Source organism: Mustelus asterias, chromosome 16, assembly GCF_964213995.1.
Source record: "Mustelus asterias chromosome 16, sMusAst1.hap1.1, whole genome shotgun sequence".
Classification (NCBI taxonomy): Eukaryota; Metazoa; Chordata; class Chondrichthyes; order Carcharhiniformes; family Triakidae; genus Mustelus; species Mustelus asterias.
Window position 1 is genome coordinate 102,248,446 of NC_135816.1, and position 23,639 is coordinate 102,272,084.

General features: G+C 46.3%; 2 protein-coding genes and 1 pseudogene across 2 annotated transcripts in view; 1 reads left to right on the top strand and 2 right to left on the bottom strand.

Moving 5' to 3' along the window:
• The window catches only part of LOC144505423 (E3 ubiquitin-protein ligase DTX4-like), a 120,184-nt pseudogene extending 117,937 nt beyond the window's left edge, over nt 1–2,247 (bottom strand).
• The window catches only part of LOC144505328 (cystatin-B-like), a 339,685-nt gene that overhangs the window by 147,237 nt on the left and 168,809 nt on the right, over nt 1–23,639 (bottom strand). The window lies entirely within an intron of this gene.
• LOC144505424 (epidermal differentiation-specific protein-like) lies at nt 13,096–13,629 on the top strand. Its single transcript, XM_078231534.1, has one exon. It carries the CDS (start codon nt 13,096–13,098, stop codon nt 13,627–13,629), a length of 534 nt encoding a protein of 177 aa, XP_078087660.1.

Here is a 23,639-nt window from a genome sequence, read left to right on the forward strand (position 1 = left end):
CACCTTGCCCGGCAGCGCATTCCAGGCCCCCACCACCCTCTGTGTAAAATGCATCCTTCTGATATCCGTGTTATACCTCCCCCCACTCAACTTGAACCGATGACCCCTCGTGAACGTCACCACCGATCTGGGAAAAAGCTTCCCACCGTTCACCCTATCTATACCTTTCATAATTTTATACACCTCTATTAGGTCACCCCTCATCCTCCGTCTTTCCAGTGAGAACAACCCCAGTTTACCCAATCTCTCCTCATAACTAAGCCCTTCCATACCAGGCAACATCTGAAAGCCTCCACGTCCTTCTGGTAGTGTGGTGACCAGAACTGGGTGCAATATTCCAAATGCGGCCGAACCAACGTTCTATACAACAGCAACATCAGACCCCAACTTTTATACTCTATGCCCCGTCCTATAAAGGCAAGGATGCCATATGCCTTATTCACTACCTTCTCCACCTGTGATGTCACCTTCAAGGATCTGTGGACTTGCACACCCAGGTCCCTCTGCGTATCTACACCCTTTATGGTTCTGCCATTTATCGTATAGCTCCCCCCGACGTTAGTTCTACCAAAATGCATCACTTCGCATTGATCTGGATTGAACTCCATCTGCCATTTCTTTGCACAAATTTCCAGCCTATCTATATCCTTCTGTAGCCTCTGACAATGTTCCTCACTATCTGCAAGTCCAGCCATTTTCGTGTCGTCCGCAAACTTAGGGGAGGAGGGGAGGTGAGGGAGAGAGGGGAGAAATAGCACAGGTGCAGGTAGGGGATGAGGGGAGCGAGGGGGAAAGAATGGAGGGAGTGAGGGGAAGCAGGAAGACAAAGTGGGGAAGGTAAAACTGGGGATGAAGGTAAGGAGGGGCGCAGACGGGAAGGAGGGAGTGGGGAAGGGGAGGGTGGGGGAAAGAGGGGGCAAGTGTATGGAGGGAAGAGGGAAGGAGGGGAAAGAGGGGAGAGAGGCAGAGGGGGGAAAATGAGAGAAGGATAGAGGGAGGGAGAGAGGTTCCCTGACGAAGAGAGACTCCCTCTTTAAACCGTGTCCCTTAAGCAGAGACACCCCTTTAAACAGATCCTTGATGGACAGACTCCCTCTTTAGACTTGGTTCCTGACGGAGAGACCCCTCTTTAAACAGCGTCCCTGACGAAGAGGGACTCTCTCTTTAAATTATTCCGTTAAGCACAGACTCCCTCTTTCAGGGTGCGTGATGGAGATATTCCCTCTTTAAAAGGGTCCCCGATGGAGAGACTCCCTCTTTAAACAGGGTTCCAGACGGAGGGATTCCCTCTTTAAATGATATTCCTCACGGAGATCCTCTTTGATTCCTCAGGTTTTAGCCATTCATTTGAACCATAGAAATGATACAGCATAGAAAGGGGTTATTCGGCCCATCTTGTCCATGCCAACCTAAGGACAACCCGATACCTTTTCTAATCCCATCTTCCTGTCCATGGCTCATAGGATTAAAGTGCAGATCCTTTTGAGGGACTTTTTAAATGAGTTTAGGTTCTCTGCCTCCATCAACAACTTAGTGAATCCCAGACATGCTCCACCCTCTGCTTAATAAAATCTTCCTCATGTCCCCTCGAATGCTTCTGCAACTTATCCTGAATCTATGACCCCTGATTTTTGAACTCTCTGCCAAGGGAAGCAGATTTCTCCTGTGTATTCTCTCGCCACCTCTCACAATTTTGTACTTCTCATTCATGTCACCCCTCAGCCTTCTCTGCTCCAAAGAAAAACACCCCAACCTCTCAATTCTCCAGCCCTGGCAACATTCTTCTAAATCTCCTCTGCACTCTCTCCAGAGCAACTATACCATTCCTGTAATGTGATGCACACAATACACCTGTTGTGGACTCAGCAGTATCTTATTTACTTTCATCATTATATCCCTACTTTTGTATTCTATATCTCTGCCAATGAAAAAGAACGTTCCATATGCCTTCTTTACAACCTTTTCTACCTGTTCTGCTACCGACAGGGACCTGCGCACCAGCATGCCAAACTCTCTCACTTCATTTACCCCTCTCAATATATTTCCATTTATTGTGTATTTCCTTTTCCTATCTGACCTCCCTTAATGCATTACCTCGTATTTATCAGAGTTGAACTCCATCTGCCACTTTCCTGCCCACTCCACCAATCCATCGAGATTATCGCTGTCCTCTACACTATCCACCTCACAGCCAATTTTTGTGCCATCTGAAAATTTCCCAATTTTGCCTTTGACGTTCATGTCCATGTTGCTACTATATAAAACAGACAGTGGGGTCCCAACACAGAGCCCTGCGGAACATCACTTGACACAGCTTTCAGAGAATGATAGAAACCCTACAGTGCAGAAAGAGGCCATTTGGCCCATCAAGTCTGCATCGACCACAATCCAACCCAGGCCCTACCCCCATATCCCTACACATTTACCCGCTAATCCCTCTAACCTACGCATCTCAGGACACTAAGAGGCAATTTTAGCATGGCCAATCAACCTAACCCGCACATCTTTGGACTGTGGGAGGAAACCGGAGCACCCGGAGGAAACCCACGCAGACACGAGGAGAATGTGCAAACTCCACACAGACGGTGACCCAAGCCGGGAATCGAACCCAGGTCCCTGGAGTTGTGAAGCAGCAGTGCTAACCACTGTGCTACCGTGCCACCCGTTCTATTCACAATGGCAGCCATCAACCATTATCCTTTGTTTCCTGTTCCTCAGCCAACTTTGGATCCAATTCACCACATTACCCTGTATCCCATTGGCTTTTCCTTTTATGACCAGTCTGCCGTGTGGGCCTTTGTCAAACACCTTACCAAAATCCATATAGACAACATCCATCGCTCTACCCTCATCGATCCTCTTTTCATTTCCTGAAAGAATTCAATCAATTTTGGACAGCATGGCCTTCCCTTAACAAAGCCACACTAACTATCCATGATAAGTCCATGTTTTTCTGAGTGACAGTTTCTCCGATCTCTCAGGATTGATTCTAACAATTTGCCCATGACCGAATTAAGACTGACTGACAAATAATTGATGGCAATTCCTTCATTCCATTTTTAAACTCTGGAACCACAGTTCCAATCTTCCGGCATCTCACCTATGTCAAGTGATGATTGGAAATTCATCCTCAGAGCATCGTTATCTCCTCCCTGACCTCCTTCAACATCCTAGGGAATAATCCATCCGGCCCTGGCAACTGTTCCACTCTCAAGGATTCCAACTCCTCTCACACTTCCTCTCTTGTTATGATTATTTGATCCAATATTTCACACTGCTCCTCTTGTATTACTATATCTGCATCATCTCTTTCCTTTATAAATATGGAGACCAAAAATGCATTTAAAACTCTTCCCAGATTCTTTGCATCTTCACAAATGTTCCCTTCTTCATCTCCGATAGGTCACGTTTCATTGGCTCATAGAATTTTATAGCATGGAAACAGGCCCTTCGGCCCAACTTGTCCATGCCGCCTTTTTCTTAAACCCCTAAGCAAGTCCCAATTGCCCTCATTTGGCCCATAATCCCTCTGCACCCATCTTACCCATGTAACTGTCTAAACACTTTTTAAAGGAAAAAATTGTACCCGTTTCTACTACTACATCTGGCAGCTTATTCCAGACACTCACCACCCTCTGGACCCTTTTTATCTCTCCCCTCTCACCTTAAACCTATGTCTTCTAGATTTAGACTCTCCTGCCTTCGGGAAAAGATATTGACTATCTCGCTAATCTGTGCCCCTCATTATTTTATAGACCTCTATAAGATCACCCCTCAGCCTCCTATGCTCCAGCAAAAAGGATCCCAGTCTATCCAGCCTCTGCTTATAACTCAAACCATCAAGTCCCGGTAACATCCTAGTAAATCTCTTCTGCACTCTTTCTAGTTTAATAATATTCTTTCGATAATAGGGTGACCAGAACCGTACACAGTATTCCAAGTGTGGCCTTACCAATGTCTTGTACAACTTCAACAAGACGTCCCAACTCCTGTATTCAATATTCTGACCAAGCATGCTGAATGCCTTGTTCACCACTCTATCCACCTGTAACTCCACTTTCAAGAAGCTATGAACCTGTACCCCTCGATCGCTTTGTTCTGTAACTCTCCCCAATGTCCTACCATTAACTGAATAAGTCCTGCCCTGGTTCAATCTCCCAAAATGCATCACCTCGTATTTTTCTAAATTAAACTCCATCTGCCATTCATCAGCCCACTGGCCCAATTGATCAAGATCCCGTTGCAATCCACGATGACCTTCTTCACTGTCCGCTATGCCACCAATCTTGGTGTCATGTGCAAACTTACTAACCATGCCTCCTATATTCCCATCCAAATCATGAATATAAATGACAAATAACAGTGGACCTAGCACCAATCCCTGAGGCACTTCATCAGGTCCCGAGGATTCATCTAACTTGATGCGCTTTAAGACTTCTTGCACCTCCTTCGCTGTAATATGTACACTCCTCAAGACATCACTATTTATTTCCCCAAGTTCCCTAACATCATGTTTTTTTCTCAACAGTAAATACTGATGAGAAATATTCATTGAGGATCTCACCCATCTCTTGTGGATCCGCACATAGATGACCTTGTTGATCCTTAAGAGGCCCTACTTACTCCCTAGTTATTCTTTTGGCTTTAGTATATTTGTAGAAGCTCTTTGCATTCTCATTTGCCTTATCTGCTAAAACAATCTCGTGTCCCCTTTTTGCCCTCCTGATTTCCCTCTTAATTCTAATCCTACACTCCCTATACTCTTCAAGGTATTCACTTGATCCCAGCTGCCGATGCATGTCATCTTCTTCTTGACCAGGGCCTCAATATCCCGAGTCATCCAGGATTTACCACTTCTGCTAGCCTTGCCCTTCACTTGCCCTGGCCAACACACTTTTGAAAGCCTCCCTCTCACCAGACGTCCCTTTGCCTTCCCACAGACTCCCCCAATTAATTCATAGAAATCATAGAATCATAGAAACCCTACAGTGCAGAAAGAGGCCATCTGGCCCATCGAGTCTGCACCGACCACAATCACACCCAGGCCCTGCCCCCATATCCCTACACATTTACCCGCTAATCCCTCTAACCTCCGCATCTCAGGACACTAAGAGGCAATTTTAGCATGGCCAATCAACCTAACCCGCACATCCTTGGACTGCGGAAGGAAACCGGAGCACCCGGAGGAAACCCACGCAGACACAAAGAGAATGTGCAAACTCCACACAGACAGTGACCGAAGCCGGGAATTGAACCCAGGTCTCTGGAGCTGTGAAGCAGCAGTGCTAACCACTGTGCTACCGTGCCGCCTTTTGGAAGTTCCTGCCTGATACCATCAAAGTTGGCCTTGCTCCAATTTAGAATTTTAACTTTTGGGCCAGACCTATCCTTCTCCATAGCTATCTTAAAATTAAGAGAATTATGGTCACTGGTCCCAAAATGATCCCTCACTAACACTTCTGTCACCTGCCCTTCCTTATTTCCCAAGAGGAGGTCAAGTTTTGCCCCCTCTCTAGTCGGGCCATCCACATACTGAATGAGAAATTCCTCCTGATAAAGCTTGGCACAATATCGTGGGCCGAAGGGCCTGTTCTGTGCTGTACTGTTCTATGTTCTATGTTTGAATACACTCAACAAATTTGTCTCCATCCAACCCGCTAATACTATGGCTGTCCCAGTCAATGTTGGGAAAGTTAAAATCCCCTATGATTACCACCCTATTTTTCTTGGAGCCATCTGTAATCTCCTTACATATCTTAGCCTCAATTTCCTGCTGATTATTTGGGGGCCTGTAGTACAACCCTATCAAAGTGATTTTCCCCTTCTTATTTCTCAGTTCTACCCGTATAGACTCAGTGGCTGAACTCTCGGATATCTCTCCTCTCAGTACTGCCGTGATGGTTTCCCTAATCAAAAGTACAACTCCCCCTCCTCTCTTACCTCCTGTTCTATCTTTCCAATACTCATCTGTACCCTGGAACATTGAGCTGCCAGTCCTGTCCCTCCCTGAGCCATGTTTCAGTTATTGCTGTAATAACCCAGTCCCACATACCTATCCATGTCCTGAGTTCATCTGCCTTGCCCGTCAGGCCTCTTGCATTGAAAAAAATGCAGTTTAATCTGGACTTCCCTTACCCTCTGCTGTGTTTTTGCCTGATCGAATACTAGGATTACTACTTATCGTGCTCTGTTTAGCTTCTGTGCTGTTCTCAACCTTCTCTTCTCTTTCCTTAACTCTCTGTTTGTTCTTTATATAATGTTTTATATACTGGGTTTTCTTTAGTCTTGCTTGCTAATCTTTATCATTCCCTCTCTTTGATTTCCTTATTTCTTTCTTCACTTGATCCCTGTACGTTGTATTCTCCTTCAGGCTATCTGCAGTGTTGAGTTTTTTTGTGACGATCATAAGCTTTATTTTTCTGTTTAATCTTCCCCTGCATTTTTCTCGACAACCATCGGGGCCTAGAATTGGAAATGCCATTCTTATTTTTGGAGGGGACATGTCTGTTTTGTGCCCAAATGATCTGATGTTTGAGTGCTTCCCACTGGTTTACCACTGATTTATCCTTTCGCAGTCTTGTCCAGTCCACCTCAGCCAAATCATTGCTCAGTTTTGTAAAATGTGCCTTTCCCCCAGTTTAAAAGGTTTATCCCTGTTTTATCTCTGTCCTTTTCCATAACAAAACGAAGTCTAACTGAATTGTGGTCACTATCCCCAATATGGTCACCTCCTCTCACTTTACCCACTTCCCCATCTTCATTTCCCAAGACTAAATCCAAAATTGCGTCTCCTCTTTTGGGTTTGTCACATATTGTTTAAAAATATTTCCTGGACACAGTGCATGGATTTTTCACACTTAATGCCCCTTATATTGTTTGAAGCCCAGTTAATATTGGGATAGTTAAAGTCCCCTCCTATTATTGTCCTTTTATTCCAACAGGCAGAAATTTTGGATGTGTTGCAGTTTCTCCTGCTCCTGCTCTGTCCAAGACCGCAAGAACCTACAAAGGATCGTGAACTAAGCCCAGTCCATTACGCAAACCCACCTCCCATCCATTGACTCTGTCAACACTTTCCGCTGATGCAGACAAACAGCCAGCATAATCAAAGGCCCCATGCACCCCGGACATACTCTCTTCCACGTTCTTCCGAGAAAAAAGATGCAAAAGTCTGAGTGTCAACCAACTTCTCTGCTGCCATCAGACTTTTGAATGGACTTACTTTATATTAAGTTGACCTTTCACTGCACGCTAGCTATGACTGTAATAATACATTCTGCACCCTCTCCTTTCCTTCACCCCATGTGTGCTATGAACGGTATGCTTTTTCTGTATAGTGCACAAGAAACAATATTTTTCACTGTAAACCAATACATGTGACAAGAATAATAAATCAACTCAAATGAATTCAATCACAAAAGATGTGTATCCTCAGTACAAAAACAAAGCTCACAATGGGTGAACTACAGTCGAGCCACTGGGGTTGATTCCACACTCCGATTCTAGAATCATTCCAGAAGTATGAAATCTGCTCGATGGTACGGGTGATGTTTCTGTCAAGAGGAGAATCTTAAACCGGCATCGAGGGAACAGGGTAGAGGTAGACGGATGGCTGTGTGTGCTACAAGCCAGTGATATAGGATCAGCCACTGTGGTTGACAGGCTTTCAACAGGTTCTGACCCATCTCGTGCACCATTGCTCTCACCCTCTCTCCTCCTTCCCAGAAACAGGATTGAGTCCCCTTCGTCCTCACTTTTCACTCCACCAGCCTCCCCATTCAAAGGATAATTCTCCCCCATTTCCGCCAAGTTCAGCATGATGCCACCACCAAATACGCCTCCCCCTCACTCCCCCTGTCAGCATTCCACAGGGACTGTTCCCTCCGGGATACCCTGGTCCACTTCTCCATCCCACCCAACACCTCATCCACCACCCATGACACCTTCCTGTGCAATTGCAGAAGGCGCAACACCTGCCCCTTATCCTCCCCCCCTCCCCACCCTCCCCGCTCACTATCCCAGATCCTAAACACTCTTTTCAGGGTGAAGCAGTGTTTCACATGCACCTCCTTCAATCTGGTCTATTGTATTCACTGCTCCCAATGCAGTCTACTCTACTTTGGAGAGACCAATTGCAGACAGGGTGACCTCTTTGCAGAACACCTTTGGTCCATCCGCAAGGACCCAAACCTTCCTGTCGCTTGCCATTTCAATACACCATCCTCCTCTCCTGCCCACATGACCATCCTTGGCCTTTTGCAATGTTCTTGTGAGCCCCAATGTAAACTGGAGGAACAGCACCTCACGTTCGGTTAGGCATTTTACAGCCTTCCGGACTGAACACTGAGTTCAACACCTTCAGAGCCTGAACTTGCTCCTCCACCTTCACCCCATTTCCATTTATATTATTTCACTTCATTTCATTTATTATTTTTATTGCTTGATTTCTATGTATTTAAATTTTCATTTCTTCCATCGTTTCATTTTAGCAATTCTTTAAAATCTCACTTTCCAACTTATTCCCCCCCCCCACTGGGGCAATCTGTTACATGTCTCAAGTTGTCCTTTGCCTATCTGCTTACCTCTGTTCTGCCATTTACACATTCTGATCTCTTAATGGCTGGTATTAGCACCCTTTTTAACCATGGGAAGTACCACTTACATCCCCTTTGCCTTTCTGTCTATAATATTTACCAGGATGTTGCCTGGTTTGGAGGGTAGGTCTTATGAGGAAAGGTTGAGGGAACTTGGGCTTTTCTCTTTGGAGCGGAGGAGGTTGAGAGGAGAGCTGATAGAGGTTTATAAGATGATGAGGGGGATAGATAGAGTGAATGTTCAAAGACTATTTCCTCGGGTGAATGGAGCGGTAACTAGGGGGCATAACTATAGGGTTCATGGTGGGAGATATAGGAAGGATGTCCGAGGTAGGTTTTTTACTCAGAGAGAGGTTGAGGTGTGGAATGGACTGCCTGCAGGGATAGTGGAGTCAGAAACTTTAGGAACATTTAAGAAGCTATTAGATAGGCACATGGAGTACTTCGGGATGATAGGAAGGAAATAGCTTGATCTGGGTTTCAGACAAAGCTCGGCACAACATCGTGGGCCGAAGGGCCTGTTCTGTGCTGTACTGTTCTATGTTCTATGTTCTATCTTTGACAATTAACACACCCCCTCCATTCCCTCACCCTATCAGTATAAATCTTGTCCTATTTTCTTTGTCTCCAACTCTGACGAAGGATCATCCAGATGGGAAACATTAGCTCTATTCTCTCACCACAGATGCTGTCAGACCTGCTGAGATTTTCCAACATTTTCTGTTTTTGTTTCAGATTCCAACAAAGAACAAAGAACAGTACAGCACAGGAAACAGGCCCTTCGGCCCTCCAAGCCTGTGCCGCTCCTTGGTCCGACTAGACCAATCGTTTGTATCCCTCCATTCCCAGGCTGCTCATGTGACTATCCAGGTAAGTCTTAAACGATGTCAGCGTGCCTGCCTCCACCACCCTACTTGGCAGCGCATTCCAGGCCCCCACCACCCTCTGTGTAAAAAACATCCCTCTGATATCTGAGTTATACTTCGCCCCTCTCACCTTGAGCCCGTGACCCCTTGTGATCGTCACCTCGGACCTGGGAAAAAGCTTCCCACTGTTCACCCTATCTATACCCTTCATAATCTTGTACACCTCTATTAGATCTCCCCTCATTCTCCGTCTTTCCAAGGAGAACAACCCCAGTCTACCCAATCTCTCCTCATAGCTAAGACCCTCCATACCAGGCAACATCCTGGTAAACCTTCTCTGCACTCTCTCCAATGCCTCCACGTCCTTCTGGTAGTGCGGCGACCAGAACTGGACGCAGTACTCCAAATGTGGCCTAACCAGCGTTCTATACAGCTGCATCATCAGACTCCAGATTTTATACTCTATACCCCGTCCTATAAAGGCAAGCATACCATATGCCTTCTTCACCACCTTCTCCACCTGTGTTGCCACCTTCAAGGATTTGTGGACTTGCACACCTAGGTCCCTCTGTGTTTCTATACTCCTGATGACTCTGCCATTTATTGTATAACTCCTCCCTACATTATTTCTTCCAAAATGCATCACTTCGCATTTATCCGGATTAAACTCCATCTGCCACCTCTCCGCCCAATTTTCCAGCCTATCTATATCCTGCTGTATTGCCCGACAATGCTCTTCGCTATCCGCAAGTCCAACATCTGCAGAATTTTGCTTTCACCTCAGATCAGCTGCCTGAGCTGAGGCCAGTGCCGGATTTAGACTTGGTGAGGCCCTAAGCTATATAAATCTTGGAGGCCCCGTGTTAAAAAGTTACACCAAAAGGTCTCACAAAGGTGCGCACCAAAACAGGAGCTTGGGTCGCCACAAAAAAACTGAAATCATAATTATGCCTTTTAATTATTTAATAGCAAGGTATTTAAAGTGAAAAATACAAATTATTTTCAAATGAATGCATTTACTGATTACATATTCATCATTTGGCTGGCTTGATCTCTCTCATAGATTATAATATAATATACCCTGGAAACAATACTTAAATGTAATTTTAAAAATAATTTTAAGATATATTAATATATATACAAAATGCTGACAAAATAAGTAATCAGGATCACTTTTATTAAAATAAGTAATAATGAAATCATTCGCAAAATCAGAAAACTGATATCAGATACAACTTAAAACATTTTCTTTCTTGATTTCTCAAAAGCAAAATCATGAATTATGTCCTCAAATGATATGCGACGCAGCTTATCACTTTCTATGCACATGAAGCCTGTTGAACTTTAACCTGGTGTTGTTAAAACTCTTACCATGATGCTAAGTGCAGACAGTTTGTCTTGAGACATGGTTGCTCTCAGTTCAAAAACTACAGAAGACATAAAAAGCCACGTGTAATTTTAAAACACCTCAAAACAAAATTCTGAAATCTTTTGAGGCCCCTGCGGATTGTGAGGCCTTAAGCTGTAGCTTGTTTAGCTAATGCCGAAATCCGGCACTGGCTGGGGCCTGCAGGGCTGGGGTAGGAGAGTAGTTCTGGATCATATATCATTGTGTCCACATTCCGGGGCAGCTCCAGGATTCATCCCGAAGGCAGTGATTGAAGCAGAACCCTGGGCTGATGGAGTTTCGCTGGGTTGATTCAATTGTAAGAAGTTTAACAACACCAGGTTAAAGTCTGTTGTGGGAAAAATCCACTAGTAGTCAGACTTCGAGATTCAGAAAATACGATTTATTAAACGGAGCCCCGTGGAGACAAGGCACATTGGTCTGGAGCAAACCTTCTCTCAATTGTATGCCGGGAGCGGTTCAATTTTATACCCTTTACACAATGGGTAAACCGGTGATTCGAACATTATCACATTGTTTAAGTGAGTACAAGTATTTAACATTTTATGAATGGGTACATTTCCCCATGTTTACAAGAGTACAAACAGGTATAGACATTTAGCATTTTATGAATGGGTACATCTCCTTATGTCTGTATCTATCAATGGCTAGTTTCGTCTCGTTCAGGTGCTAATCGGTTCCCTCGCATTCATATTTCCCGCTTTCCTTTAACATTAATCTAAGCTCTTTGTTTTGGGGTTTCCTTATCTTAAAAGATGTCTTGACCCTTGGCTTTGGCTTCCTGAGGTGTTTGTTTGCTATGAGTCACTGTCTGTGATTTGGAAATGGCTTGTCTGTTAGGTTTTTCTGAACAGCAGGAGCCTGTGTCTGCTCTTTTGGCTTTCCCAGTTAACCCTTTATGTGCCAGGCAGCCATTTTAGAGTGTGCTTTCTTGTATTGCCATTTTACAGTGTGCTTTCTTGTATTGCCATTTTAGAGTGTGCCCCCCTTGTATTTTCCCCTTTACAAAGTCCAACAGGTTTATTTGGTAGCAAAAGCCACACAAGCTTTCGGAGCTGCAAGCCCCTTCTTCAGGTGAGTGGGAATTCTTCTTATAGAATTCCCACTCGGAGCTTTCGGAGCTGCAAGCCCCTTCTTCAGGTGAGTGGGAATTCTATAAGAAGAATTCCCACTCACCTGAAGAAGGGGCTTGCAGCTCCGAAAGCTTGTGTGGCTTTTGCTACCAAATAAACCTGTTGGACTTTAACCTGGTGTTGTTAAACTTCTTACTGTGTTTACCCCAGTCCAACGCCGGCATCTCCACATCATGATTCAATTGGGCAGGATTCTCTGTCTGCACTCACGGGAAAACCGGAGATTCCCATCTGACTTCAATGGACCTTTACATGGTCTGCTCCCCTCCCGCCCTGCAAGAATTCCAGTGGTGAACGGGGTGGGAGAATTAATATCTCACACTTCCAACACCTCTGGAGTGTGAATGGCAGCAATAGCTGAGCTGATTTGCTAAGATTTTTAGCACAAGGTCTGACATGTGGTGAGTGTTCAGATTTGTCGAGCAGAGCTGTGACAGTGCCTGAATGTGTAAAGGAAGGTCGGAGCATGGGGACTGGAGGAAATCCTCCCCCTGTGCAGTTTCTCAGGTGCTTCCACAGTCTCCGCTGTTACAGCGCTGTAATATTGTGGGCGAAATAGAGGTGAATATCCACTTGTCAGTGACAAACTCACCAATTTATTTTGAAGATTGGGACATGGTCCGATGCTGCCACCGTCCCAGTATTTTCAGATCGACACAGACACAGGATCACAACACCAATGTTAAAGTGAAAATGTGTAACTTTAATGCAGCCACCAGCACAACAATCCAACACAGAGACCAGGTCACCACACTCGCTCCCAGCCACCAGAGGCTGTCAAACAATAGTGAGCTCGGTTCCTGAGATGTGGGTCACCCAGGGTGTGCTCTATTCTGAATTTACACGGCATATCTGTTCCAGGTGATTGTGACATGCTCCAAGTGAAGGGTGGGTCTCCCTTTGGGAGTTTGTGTTTTGTGGGTGGATTCAGTAGCTGCTGAATGCCTATTGGGTGGTGATTACTGATTATATCATGTTGAGTCAGCAGTGGGAAAGTGTATAAAAACCTCACTCTCACACCGAGAAACTATCGTTTAATTTCACTGCTGCTCATCGCACTGAAATCTGACAACAGAAACACAGCCGCTGACACCATGAGCAAGATTGTGCTGTACGACCAGCCAGATTGCAGAGGCAACTGGAAGGAGTTGACAGACAGTGTCCCCAATCTCGAGACTGAGATTTTCTCTCAAACTGCTCGCTCCCTGAAGGTGGAGGGGAAACACTGGGTTGCTTACAAGGACAAAGACCTCAAAGGGGATTTCATGGTTTATGGGCCAGGTGACCACAACCAACTTGGCTCCATGGACAGAGAGATTGTGTCAGTGCGCCTTGTGAAGGAGGAATTAGGAAATCCTGACATTGTTCTATATGAACATGCCCATTTCAAGGGTAAACCTCGACACGTCGAAGAACTCGTCAATGATCTGAAGAAAGGTGGGTTCAACGACCTGGTCTCATCCCATGAGGTGAAGCAAGGTGTGTGGATTCTGTACGCAGACGTCCATTTGACAGGGAGACGCATGATTACATTTAAGGATGAGAAGTGTCCCGACTACAGGCAGATCGGCTGGAATGACAAACTCTCTTCCCTCAAGCCCTTACTGAATCGTGATCATGAAGTGTGAATGCTTCAACTTGCGAAGAGTTTGAGCTGGTCTATCCCAGGCTGATCCGCTTTGACGGCTGCCCACCCTCTAGACTGTCCTCCCTGTAATAACCGCACTGTCTGTAAGAGAGAGAGAGAGCCTGCACCGAAAATCTGTACTCAAATAACCAGCCGCTCCCAGCAAACTGATTTCAAATCCATGTCACCCTGAAAAAGCGAATGCTTGTTGTTCCTCGGTGCAAGATGAATTATATTCCTCTGTTCTTATGTTCTGTAACACTGCTTTGCTCTGTCAGTAAATAACCAATCAAATAAAATTCAAATGCTGCAAACTCATTGGCAATGTTTCTGTTTGTTAGTCTCCAATTTCCTAGAAATCTTTGTTTGGTTAAAGTAACAGGAAATGTGTGAAATTTATGATTAAAGGCTGTGATAGTTTTTGCAGTGACAGAGTATCTTTAATAACCAGATACAGGTGAGAGTCAAAGATGAAGAATTACATCCGGGAACAGGATCCTCACTCTCTGAGCTGATGAAGCTGATTACAGAGACATTGAGCCACAAGACTGGTCTCTCCAACATGATCCTCTTTCTAAATGTCTTTATGTTTTATCTGAATACCAACATTTAAACTAACTTCCTCCAGACCCAAGCAGAAGGATTGTTTCAAAGTGGTGCTGGAATCTGAGGTGAGATTTAATGGAGGGTTTAAAATGAGAAAGGATTTTGTTGAATGGGGGAAGATTGGGTTTGTTAATTGTGAGAAGAAGTCATCAATTATAAACTTGTCATTGTGAGTGAGGAGAGACATGGGGAGTGTGGTCTCTCCACCCTGACCTCCAACAATAAGTGCCAGGATTTCAAGGATTTTCTCACCCATTGGGAACATCTGACCAGCTGCCTCCCCGCCACATCCCGCCCCCGTCCTCCTCCCCCCCCCCCCCCCCCCCACCCCCTTCCTCCATCGCTCACAGGACTAAACTTTCTCCACTGCTCCCACTGCCCTGGCCCTGAATTTACATCTTCGTCCATTTTCTCTCCCATCTTCCCTTCATGCCCTCCCTCAGCACCGACTGAGCACGCACTGCCCCTGACAACCCACTGAGCAGCCACTGTCACTGAGAACCCACTGAGCAGCCACTGTCACTGAGGACCCACTGTCACTGAGCACCGACTGTTACTGAGCACACAGCGCATCTTGCTGGCCCTTGACTGATTTTGGTAACGAATCTCTCATCCTTCTGAACAGCAATCAGCATTGAGCCAATTAGCACAACCTTCCCTCATAAGATAACCCCATTCAGCCCAAACGTAGAACAGTACAGCACAGGAACAGGCCCTTCGGCCCATCATGTTGTGCTGAACATGACACCAAATTAAACTAATCGCTTCTGCCTGCCTTTGGTCCATATCCCTCTGTACCTTGCATGTCTAAAAGCTCCCATCGTATCTGCCTCCTCCATCGCCCCTGACAGCACGTTCCAAACACCACTGTCTGTGTAAAAAAACTTGCCCCTCACATCTCCTTTGAACTTCCACCTCTCTCCTTAGGTGCGTGCCCTCGAGTATTAGACATTTCAACTGGGAAAACATTCCTGAACCTTCTCTGAGCTACATCCAATGCAATCCATCCCTCCTTAAATAACAGACCAGAACTGTGCAGCATTCTCAGTATGGTCTCAACAATACACCCTGTACAGTTGTAGCAAGACTTCCCTACCTTTCTACTCCCTTGAATTAAAGGTCCAAATGTCAGTTTGGCTTCCATTTTACTTGCTGCACCTTCATGCTAACTTTTTGTGTTTCATGAAGGGGACACCCAGATGTTTCTGAATATCATTGTTCTGCAGTCTACCCCCCAAATCCCCCCTCACCTCCTGACAAAACCCCCCGACCACCCAAAATCACCCTAACCCGAACTACCTCCCCCACCTCGCCAGCCACCTGACCATCCTCTCCGCCCCATGACAGCACACCCACATCTGACCACCTGATTACCCCTTTAATTCGCAACTTCTACAACCATACTACTCCCCATCCCCCGAATTTCCCCCCACCGCTCAAAACCCCGACCATACCAACTACCCCCCTGACCACCCCATCAAGCCCTGTCCCCGACTGCCCACCACATCCCCAACCATCTGACTACCACCCCCGCCCCCCGGCCATTAAACTATCTCCCACTCCCCCATCTCCCTGATCACCTACCACTGTACCTGATTACCCCACTACCCACACACTCCCTGACCATCCCACTAATTCTCTCACAACTCCAACACCTGCCCCATCCCCTGTGACACCCAATTACCCCATCTGACTGTCACAGTTCCGCCAACCACCGCACTAATCCACAACCCCCCCACCACGACCACCGGACAACTCCACTTAACTGCCCCAATCACTTCAGTAACTCTCCACCCCCCTCTGAACATCCAACCACCCCCACTCCCCAATTACTTCCCAACCACCTCCGACAGGCACAATCTCCAGACCCTCCATCTCGAGAAATGACTCCCCTGACCTATCCCACTCACTGACCTTACACACTCACCTTATCTCCTGATGGGGGCCTTTCAACTTCCTGGTTAGTGCCTTAAAAAAGGGGGACATAGCTTCACGTCCCCCAGAGATCCTGCACTGCACTGAAGGGACCCCTGAGGCTGATGGTCTGCACAGCTCTCACTTGGCCTTTGTTACAACAAATGTCCAGCTCCAGTCTCGGGTACATGAAAAGGAGTTGAACGGCAAACTGACAGTGATTACCACTCCAAGGTAGATTTGGCTGCCTGTTTTCTGGTGTTCGGCCAGTATTTTATCTTGGCTAATATAGCACTGTAAGCTTTAATCTGCTGCAGTAACATTTCAAGTGGCACTTTATGTAATGCCTTCTGGAAATCCAAATTCACCACATCTACTGGTTCCCCTTTATTCATCCTGCTTGTTACATCCTCCTGAAAGAACTCCCTCCATTTTAAAGGTGGGGAAGGAATTCCACCTCTGTTTAGAAGCTAGATAAATAACCGCAATCAATTTCAAACCTTTCACTCCAGGTCTTGCTGGGAATATTACCGCCTCTTCAAGTATTGATCCTGCACTCATTCCCCAGAAAAAAAAACTCAGATTGAAAGCCAAACAGTGCACTGGGCAGAAAATGTGCATACCGACCGAGTTTCTCACTGGCTGTTTGCTCACGTCAGCCATGGATTGTCACTGATGTGGTGATCCCTTGTGTCCTGAGTCTACAGTCTGTGTGTTGTTGTCTGTGAGACAGTGGCCTGAATTTCACATTTCCCCAGTGAGGGTGTTTAAGCAGAGGGACTGAGAATGAAATTGAAGGAATGGATTCCCTCTGGCTTCTCGCCCACCCCTACCTCACATCAATTTTGCTCCTTACCCTTTCTCCAAATTGTGATCTTTCAGTGGTCAATTACTTGCCAATTTCAGGCATTTTTCCACCCAACCCTCAATGTTTGGTCTGATGGGAGGATTTACCTGGCCTAAAAATGAACAGGCTCAGATCTCAGGCAGGAAGGAGAGGTGAGGTTGGGGTGCAGGGGGTGGAGTGCGGAAGATATGAATCCTTCAGATTCCCCAATTTGGTCACACTCCAATAATGTTCCGCAGCTGCCGGACCTCCCGACCCACCCCCGATCACTCTCCCCAAAGCTTCAATCAGCCACCTAACCCCTTCCCTGAGGTCCTCTTTGCCCTCCCCACTCTGACGCACCTAAACCCTACCTTGCCACATGGCCCAGGGACCAAGGTTCTGGTATGTTCTGCTACCTCTTCTGTCCCTATTGGTTATTGTGACTTCAGGGACGAGAGAATTTTCCACCAGTCAGCGCCAGCAGAGCCCGAATGCAGTGAGGGGCAAAAGTTCTGCCTGCAGCGTATTACTGCTCAGGAAGATATAATTTGATTTGATTCATTATTGTCACATGTATTAGTATACAGTAAAAAAGTATTGTTTCTTGTACGCTATACAGACAAAGCATATCTTACATAGAGAAGGAAAGGAAAGAGTGCAGAATGAAGTGTTGCAGTCATAACGAGGGTGCACAGAAAGTGACTTAGAGCATTGTTAGAGAGTTTAAAAGAGTTAGAATAAAGATTTAGAAGCGTAGAACAAGAGTAAAAGATAGAATTAGAAGGTATGCTCGGCACAGATTGCAAGAAGTCACCTTGCTCCGGCGCCATCTTGAATGGGGTTCACAATGTGTGACCCATCTCTTCAATGGGAAGGGAAGGTCCATCATGAATGAGATACTTCTTGTGCCAGTAGAAATACACACATGGTTTAAGACACCAGCATGGCTGCAGGTCGTGGAATCATAGAATCCCCACAGTGCAGAGGTAGCCATTAGGCCCATCAAGCTGTACAAACTCTCTGAAAGAGCATCTTATCCTTGCCCACATCCCTGGCCCTATCTCTGTACCCGCTTATTCACCATGACCCAAATGTATTAGGCAACAGGAACACCTGGAGGAAACCCACTCAGACACAGGGAGAACATGCAAACTCCACACAGTCACCCAAGGCTAGAATCGAACCTGGGTCCCTGGTGCTGTGAGGCAGCAGTGTGAACCACTGTGCCACCCAATGTTTGGTGCCCGTTCTCTGTTCTGGGCCTCTTTGTAATCAGATTTAATAAGTGCAAACTGACACTGTGGAGGAACACATTAAACATTCTCATGGAGCTCTGGGTTGCCACAGAAGCCGGGTTGAAAATAACTGCTCTAAACTGCAATCCAGCTCTGTCTCTCTCTGTACCACTTGAAGAGGTTCTTAGTCTGGGAGTTACAAACTGAATTTATTCACTGAAATATCTGAACTTACTCTCTTCAGCCGTGCTGTAGATGGAATGCAAGAAAATACTGGTCCTGTCATAGAACATAGAACAGTACAGCACAGAGCAGGCCTTTCGGCCCACGATGTTGTGCCGAGCTTTATCTGAAACCAAGATCAAGCTATCCCACTCCCTATCATCCTGGTGTGCTCCATGTGCCTATCCAATAACCACTTAAATGTTCCTAAAGTGTCTGACTCCACTATCACTGCAGGCAGTCCATTCCACACCCCAACCACTCTCTGCGTAAAGAACCTACCTCTGATATCCTCCCTATATCTCCCACCACGAACCTTATAGTTATGCCCCTTGTAATAGCTCCATCCACCCGAGGAAATAGTCTTTGAACGTTCACTCTATCTATCCCCTTCATCATTTCATAAACCTGTATTAAGTCTCCCCTCAGCCTCCTCCACTCCAGAGAGAACAGCCCTAGCTCCCTCAAACCTTTCCTCATAAGACCTACCCTCCAAACCAGGCAGCATCCTGGTAAATCTCCTCTGCACTCTTTCCAGCGCTTCCACATCCTTCTTATAGTGAGGTGTCCAGAACTGCACACAGTATTCCAAATGTTGTTTTCACCAAGGTCCTGTACAGTTGCAGCATAACCCCACGGCTCTTAAACTCCAACCCCCTGTTAATAAAAGCTAACATACTATAGGCCTTCTTCACAGATCTATCCACTTCAGTGGCAACCTTTAGAGATCTGTGGATATGGACCCCAAGGTCTCTCTGTTCCTCCACAGTCTTCAGAACCCTACCTTTGACCCTGTAATCTACATTTAAATTAGTCCTCCCAAAATGAATCACCTCACATTTATCAGGGTTAAACTCCATTTGCCATTTTTCAGCCCAGCTTTGCATCCTATCTATGTCTCTTTGCAGCCTACAACAGCCCTCCACCTCATCCACTACTCCACCAATCTTGGTGTCATCAGCAAATTTACTGATCCACCCTTCAGCCCCCTCCTCCAAGTAATTTATAAAAATGACAAATAGCAGAGGACCAAGCACTGATCCCTGTGGCACTCCGCTGGTAACCGGTTTCCAGTCCGAAAATTTTCCATCCACCACCACCCTCTGTCTTCTGTTAGAGCCAGTTACCTATCCAATCGGCCAAACTTCCCTCTATCCCACACATCCTTACTTTCATCATGAGCCGACCATGGGGGACTTTATCAAACGCCTTACTAAAATCCATGTATATGACATCAACTGCCTTACCTTCATCAACACACTTAGTTACCTCCTCAAAAAATTCTATCAAATTTGTGAGGCAAGACCTGCCCTTCACAAATCCGTGCTGACTATCCCGGATTAAGGTGCATCTTTCTAAATGGTTGTAAATCCTATCCCTGAGGACCTTTTCCATCAACTTACCGACCACCGAAGTAAGACTAACCGGCCTATAATTACCAGGGTCATTTCTATTCATTTTCTTAAACAGAGGAACCACATTCGCCACTCTCCAGTCCTCTGGCACCATCCCCGTGGACAGTGAGGACCCAAAGATCAAAGCCAAAGGCTCTGCTATCTCATCCCTTGCCTCCCAAAGAATCCTAGGATACATTTCATTAGGCCCAGGGGACTTATCAACTTTCAGTTTATTCAAAATTGCTTGTACATCTTCCCCCCAAACATCTACTTCCTCCAGCCTATCAGCCTGTGCCACCCTCTCTTCCTCAAAAACATGGCCCCTCTCCTTGGTGAACACCGAAGAAAAGTATTCATTCATCACCTCTCCTATCTCTTCTGACTCCATGCACAAATTCCCACTGCCGTCCTTGACCGCCCCCAACCTCACCCTGGTCATTCCTTTATTCCTCACATAAGAGTAAAAAGCTTTGGGGTTTTCCTTGATCCGACCCGCCAAGGACTTCTCATGCCCCCTCCTAGCTCTCGTAAACCCCTTTTTCAGCTCATTTCTTGCTAACTTGTAACCCTCCATCGAGCCAACTGAACCTTGTTTTCTCAACCTTACATATGTTTCCTTCTTCCTCTTGACAAGACATTCCACCTCTTTTGTGAACCATGGTTCCCTCACTCGGCCATTTCCTCTCTGCCTGGCAGGGACATACCTAACCTATCAAGGACACGCAGTATTTGTTCCTTGAAAAAGTTCCACTTTTCATTAGTGCCGTTCCCTGACAATTTTTGTTCCCATCCTATGCTTCCTAATTCCCGCCTGATTGCATCGTAATTACCTCTCCCCCAATTGTAAACTATGCCCTGCCACATGGCCCTATCCCTCTCCATTGCAATAACAACAGACACCGAATTGTGGTCGCTATCTCCAAAGTGCTCTCCCACAACCAAATCCAAGCCTTGGCCCGGTTCATTTCCCATTACCAAATCCAATGTGGCCCCACCTCTTGTCGGCTTATCCACATATTGTGTCAGGAACTCCTCCTGCACACACTGCACAAAAACTGCCCCATACGAACTATTCGACCTATAAAGGCTACAATCAATATTTGGAAAGTTAAAGTCCCCCATGACAACTACCCTGTGACCCCCACACCTATCCATAATCTGCTTAGCAATTTCTTGCTCCACATCTCTATTACTATTTGGGGGCCTATAGTAAACTCCTAACAACATGACCGCTCCTTTCCTATTCCTAACCTCAGCCCATATTACCTCAGTGTGCAGATCCCCCTCGAAGTGCCTTTCCACAGCCGTTAAACTATCCTTGATTAACAATGCTACTCCTCCACCTCTTTTACCAGCTTCCCTACACTTACTGAAACATCTATACCCCGGAACGTCCAACAACCATTCCTGCCCTTGTTCTACCCACTTCTCCGTAATGGCCACAACATCGTAGTCCCAAGTTCCAATCCACGCCCGAAGTTCATCTACCTTGTTCCGGATGCTCCTTGCATTGAAGTAGACACACTTCAACCCACCTTCCTGTCTACCGGTACCCACCCTTGACGCTGATACTTCCCCAATACCTCACCACCCTCAACACTGACTTCTGGACTACAACTCCTTTTCCCACTCCCCTGACAAATTAGTTTAAACCTCCCTGAAGAGCCGTAACAAATTTCCCTCCCAGGATATTGGTGCCCCTCTGGTCCAGGTGCACCCCGTCCTGTTTGCACAGGTCCCACCTTCCCCAGTCCTGAAAGGATTATATTTGAACTGGCAATCAGTTATAGTGCCCATTCCTAAATACAATTGCTCCCCTGCGCCCAAACTCTCCTCAGCTACAACACCACTGGAACCCAACCTCCCTGCTGGGCAGCTTCACTGACCACTTCAGGATGCTCGTGCCATTCAGGTGCTGGGAGTCTTGAGTTAAATACAACATGTTAATGCATGAGAAACACTGACAGCCGCTTCTGGTCTTCTCCTAATTGTTTCTTCAAATAACAGAAAAATTGGCATAACTGAATACTTCAGAGCATTCTCGATCTGCTCTGTGAACTGAGACTGAGTCACTCCATAAATAATAGTGTTTGTGCAGCATGTATGCAACTTGTTCAAATAGATAAGGAGAATCACCATCGAGGTGATATGTAACATCACAGAAATATAAATCATGAGGAAACCACAACATTAAGAAGCTGCCGGAAATGGAGGAGTAAAATCACAGACTTCCTTTTGCGCTCCATCTCTGGATCACTGCGAGTCTCTCCCTTCCTCTAACCCCCTCAGTCCTTTCCGGACCTCACTGGCCACTAAGATGTGTCTGACTGTCAGAGCATTCAGCAACAGGATGAATGAAAAGCAGGCAATGGTGTTAAAATCGAATTACGCCAGTCAAATCCTACATTTCCAGCCGAGTAAAATTAAGTGGAATTACAGAGCAGAACCACGATACATTGCCAATTCTCTCTCTGAAATAGGACCATGCGCTGATACGGCCCCTCACACTGATACAGCCCCTCACATTGATACAACCCCTCACACTGGTACAGCTCCTCACACTGATACAACCCCTCACACTGATACAGAGGCTAACTCTGATACAGAGGCTCACACTGATACAGCCCCTCACACTGATACAGTCACTCACACTGATACAGTCCCTCACACTGATACAGCCCCTCACACTGATACAACCCCTCACACTGATACAACCCCTCACACTGGGACAACTCCTCACACTGATACAACCCCTCACACTGATACAGCCCTTCACACTGATACAGCCCCTCACACTGATACAGAGGCTCACACTGATACAGAGGCTCACACTGATACAGCCACTCACACTGATACAGTCACTCACACTGATACAGTCACTCACACTGATACAGCCCCTCACACTGATACAACCCCTCACACTGGGACAACTCCTCACACTGATACAACCCCTCACACTGATGCAGCCCCTCACACTGAAACAGCCCCTCACACTGATACGGCCCCTCACACTGATACAGCCACTCAAACTGATACAGTCACTCACACTGATACAGTCACTCACACTGATACTGCCCCTCACACTAATACAGCCCCTCACACTGATACAGCCCCTCACACTGATACAGTCCCTCACACTGATACAGCCCCTCACAATGATACAGCCCCTCACACTGATACAGACCCTCACACTGATACAGCCACTCGCACTGATATTGCCCCTCACGCTGATACAGCCCCTCACACAGATACAGCCCCTCAAACAGATACAACCCCTCACACTGATACAGCCCCTCACACTGATACAACCCCTCACACTGATACAGCCCCTCACACTGATACAGCCCCTCACACTGATACAGCCCCTCACACTGATACAGACCCTCACACTGATACAACCCCTCACACTGATACAGCCACTCGCACTGATATTGCCCCTCACGCTGATACAGCCCCTCACACAGATACAGCCCCTCACACTGATACAGCCACTCGCACTGATATTGCCCCTCACACTGATACAGCCCCTCACACAGATACAGCCCCTCACACAGACACAGCCCCTCACACTGATACAGCCCTTCACACTGATACAGACCCTCACACTGATACAGCCCCTCACACTGATACAGCCACTCGCACTGTTATTGCTCCTCACGCTGATTCTGCCCCTCACACAGATACAGCCCCTCACACAGATACAACCCCTCACACTGATACAGTCCCTCACACTGATACATCCCCTCACACTGATACAGCCCCTCACGCTGATACAGCCCCTCACGCTGATACAGCCCCTCACACTAAT

Coding starts and splice junctions, on each gene's coding strand:
- LOC144505424 (XM_078231534.1), top strand. CDS start 13,096: ATGAGCAAGATTGTGCTGTACGACCAGCCAGATTGCAGAGGCAACTGG.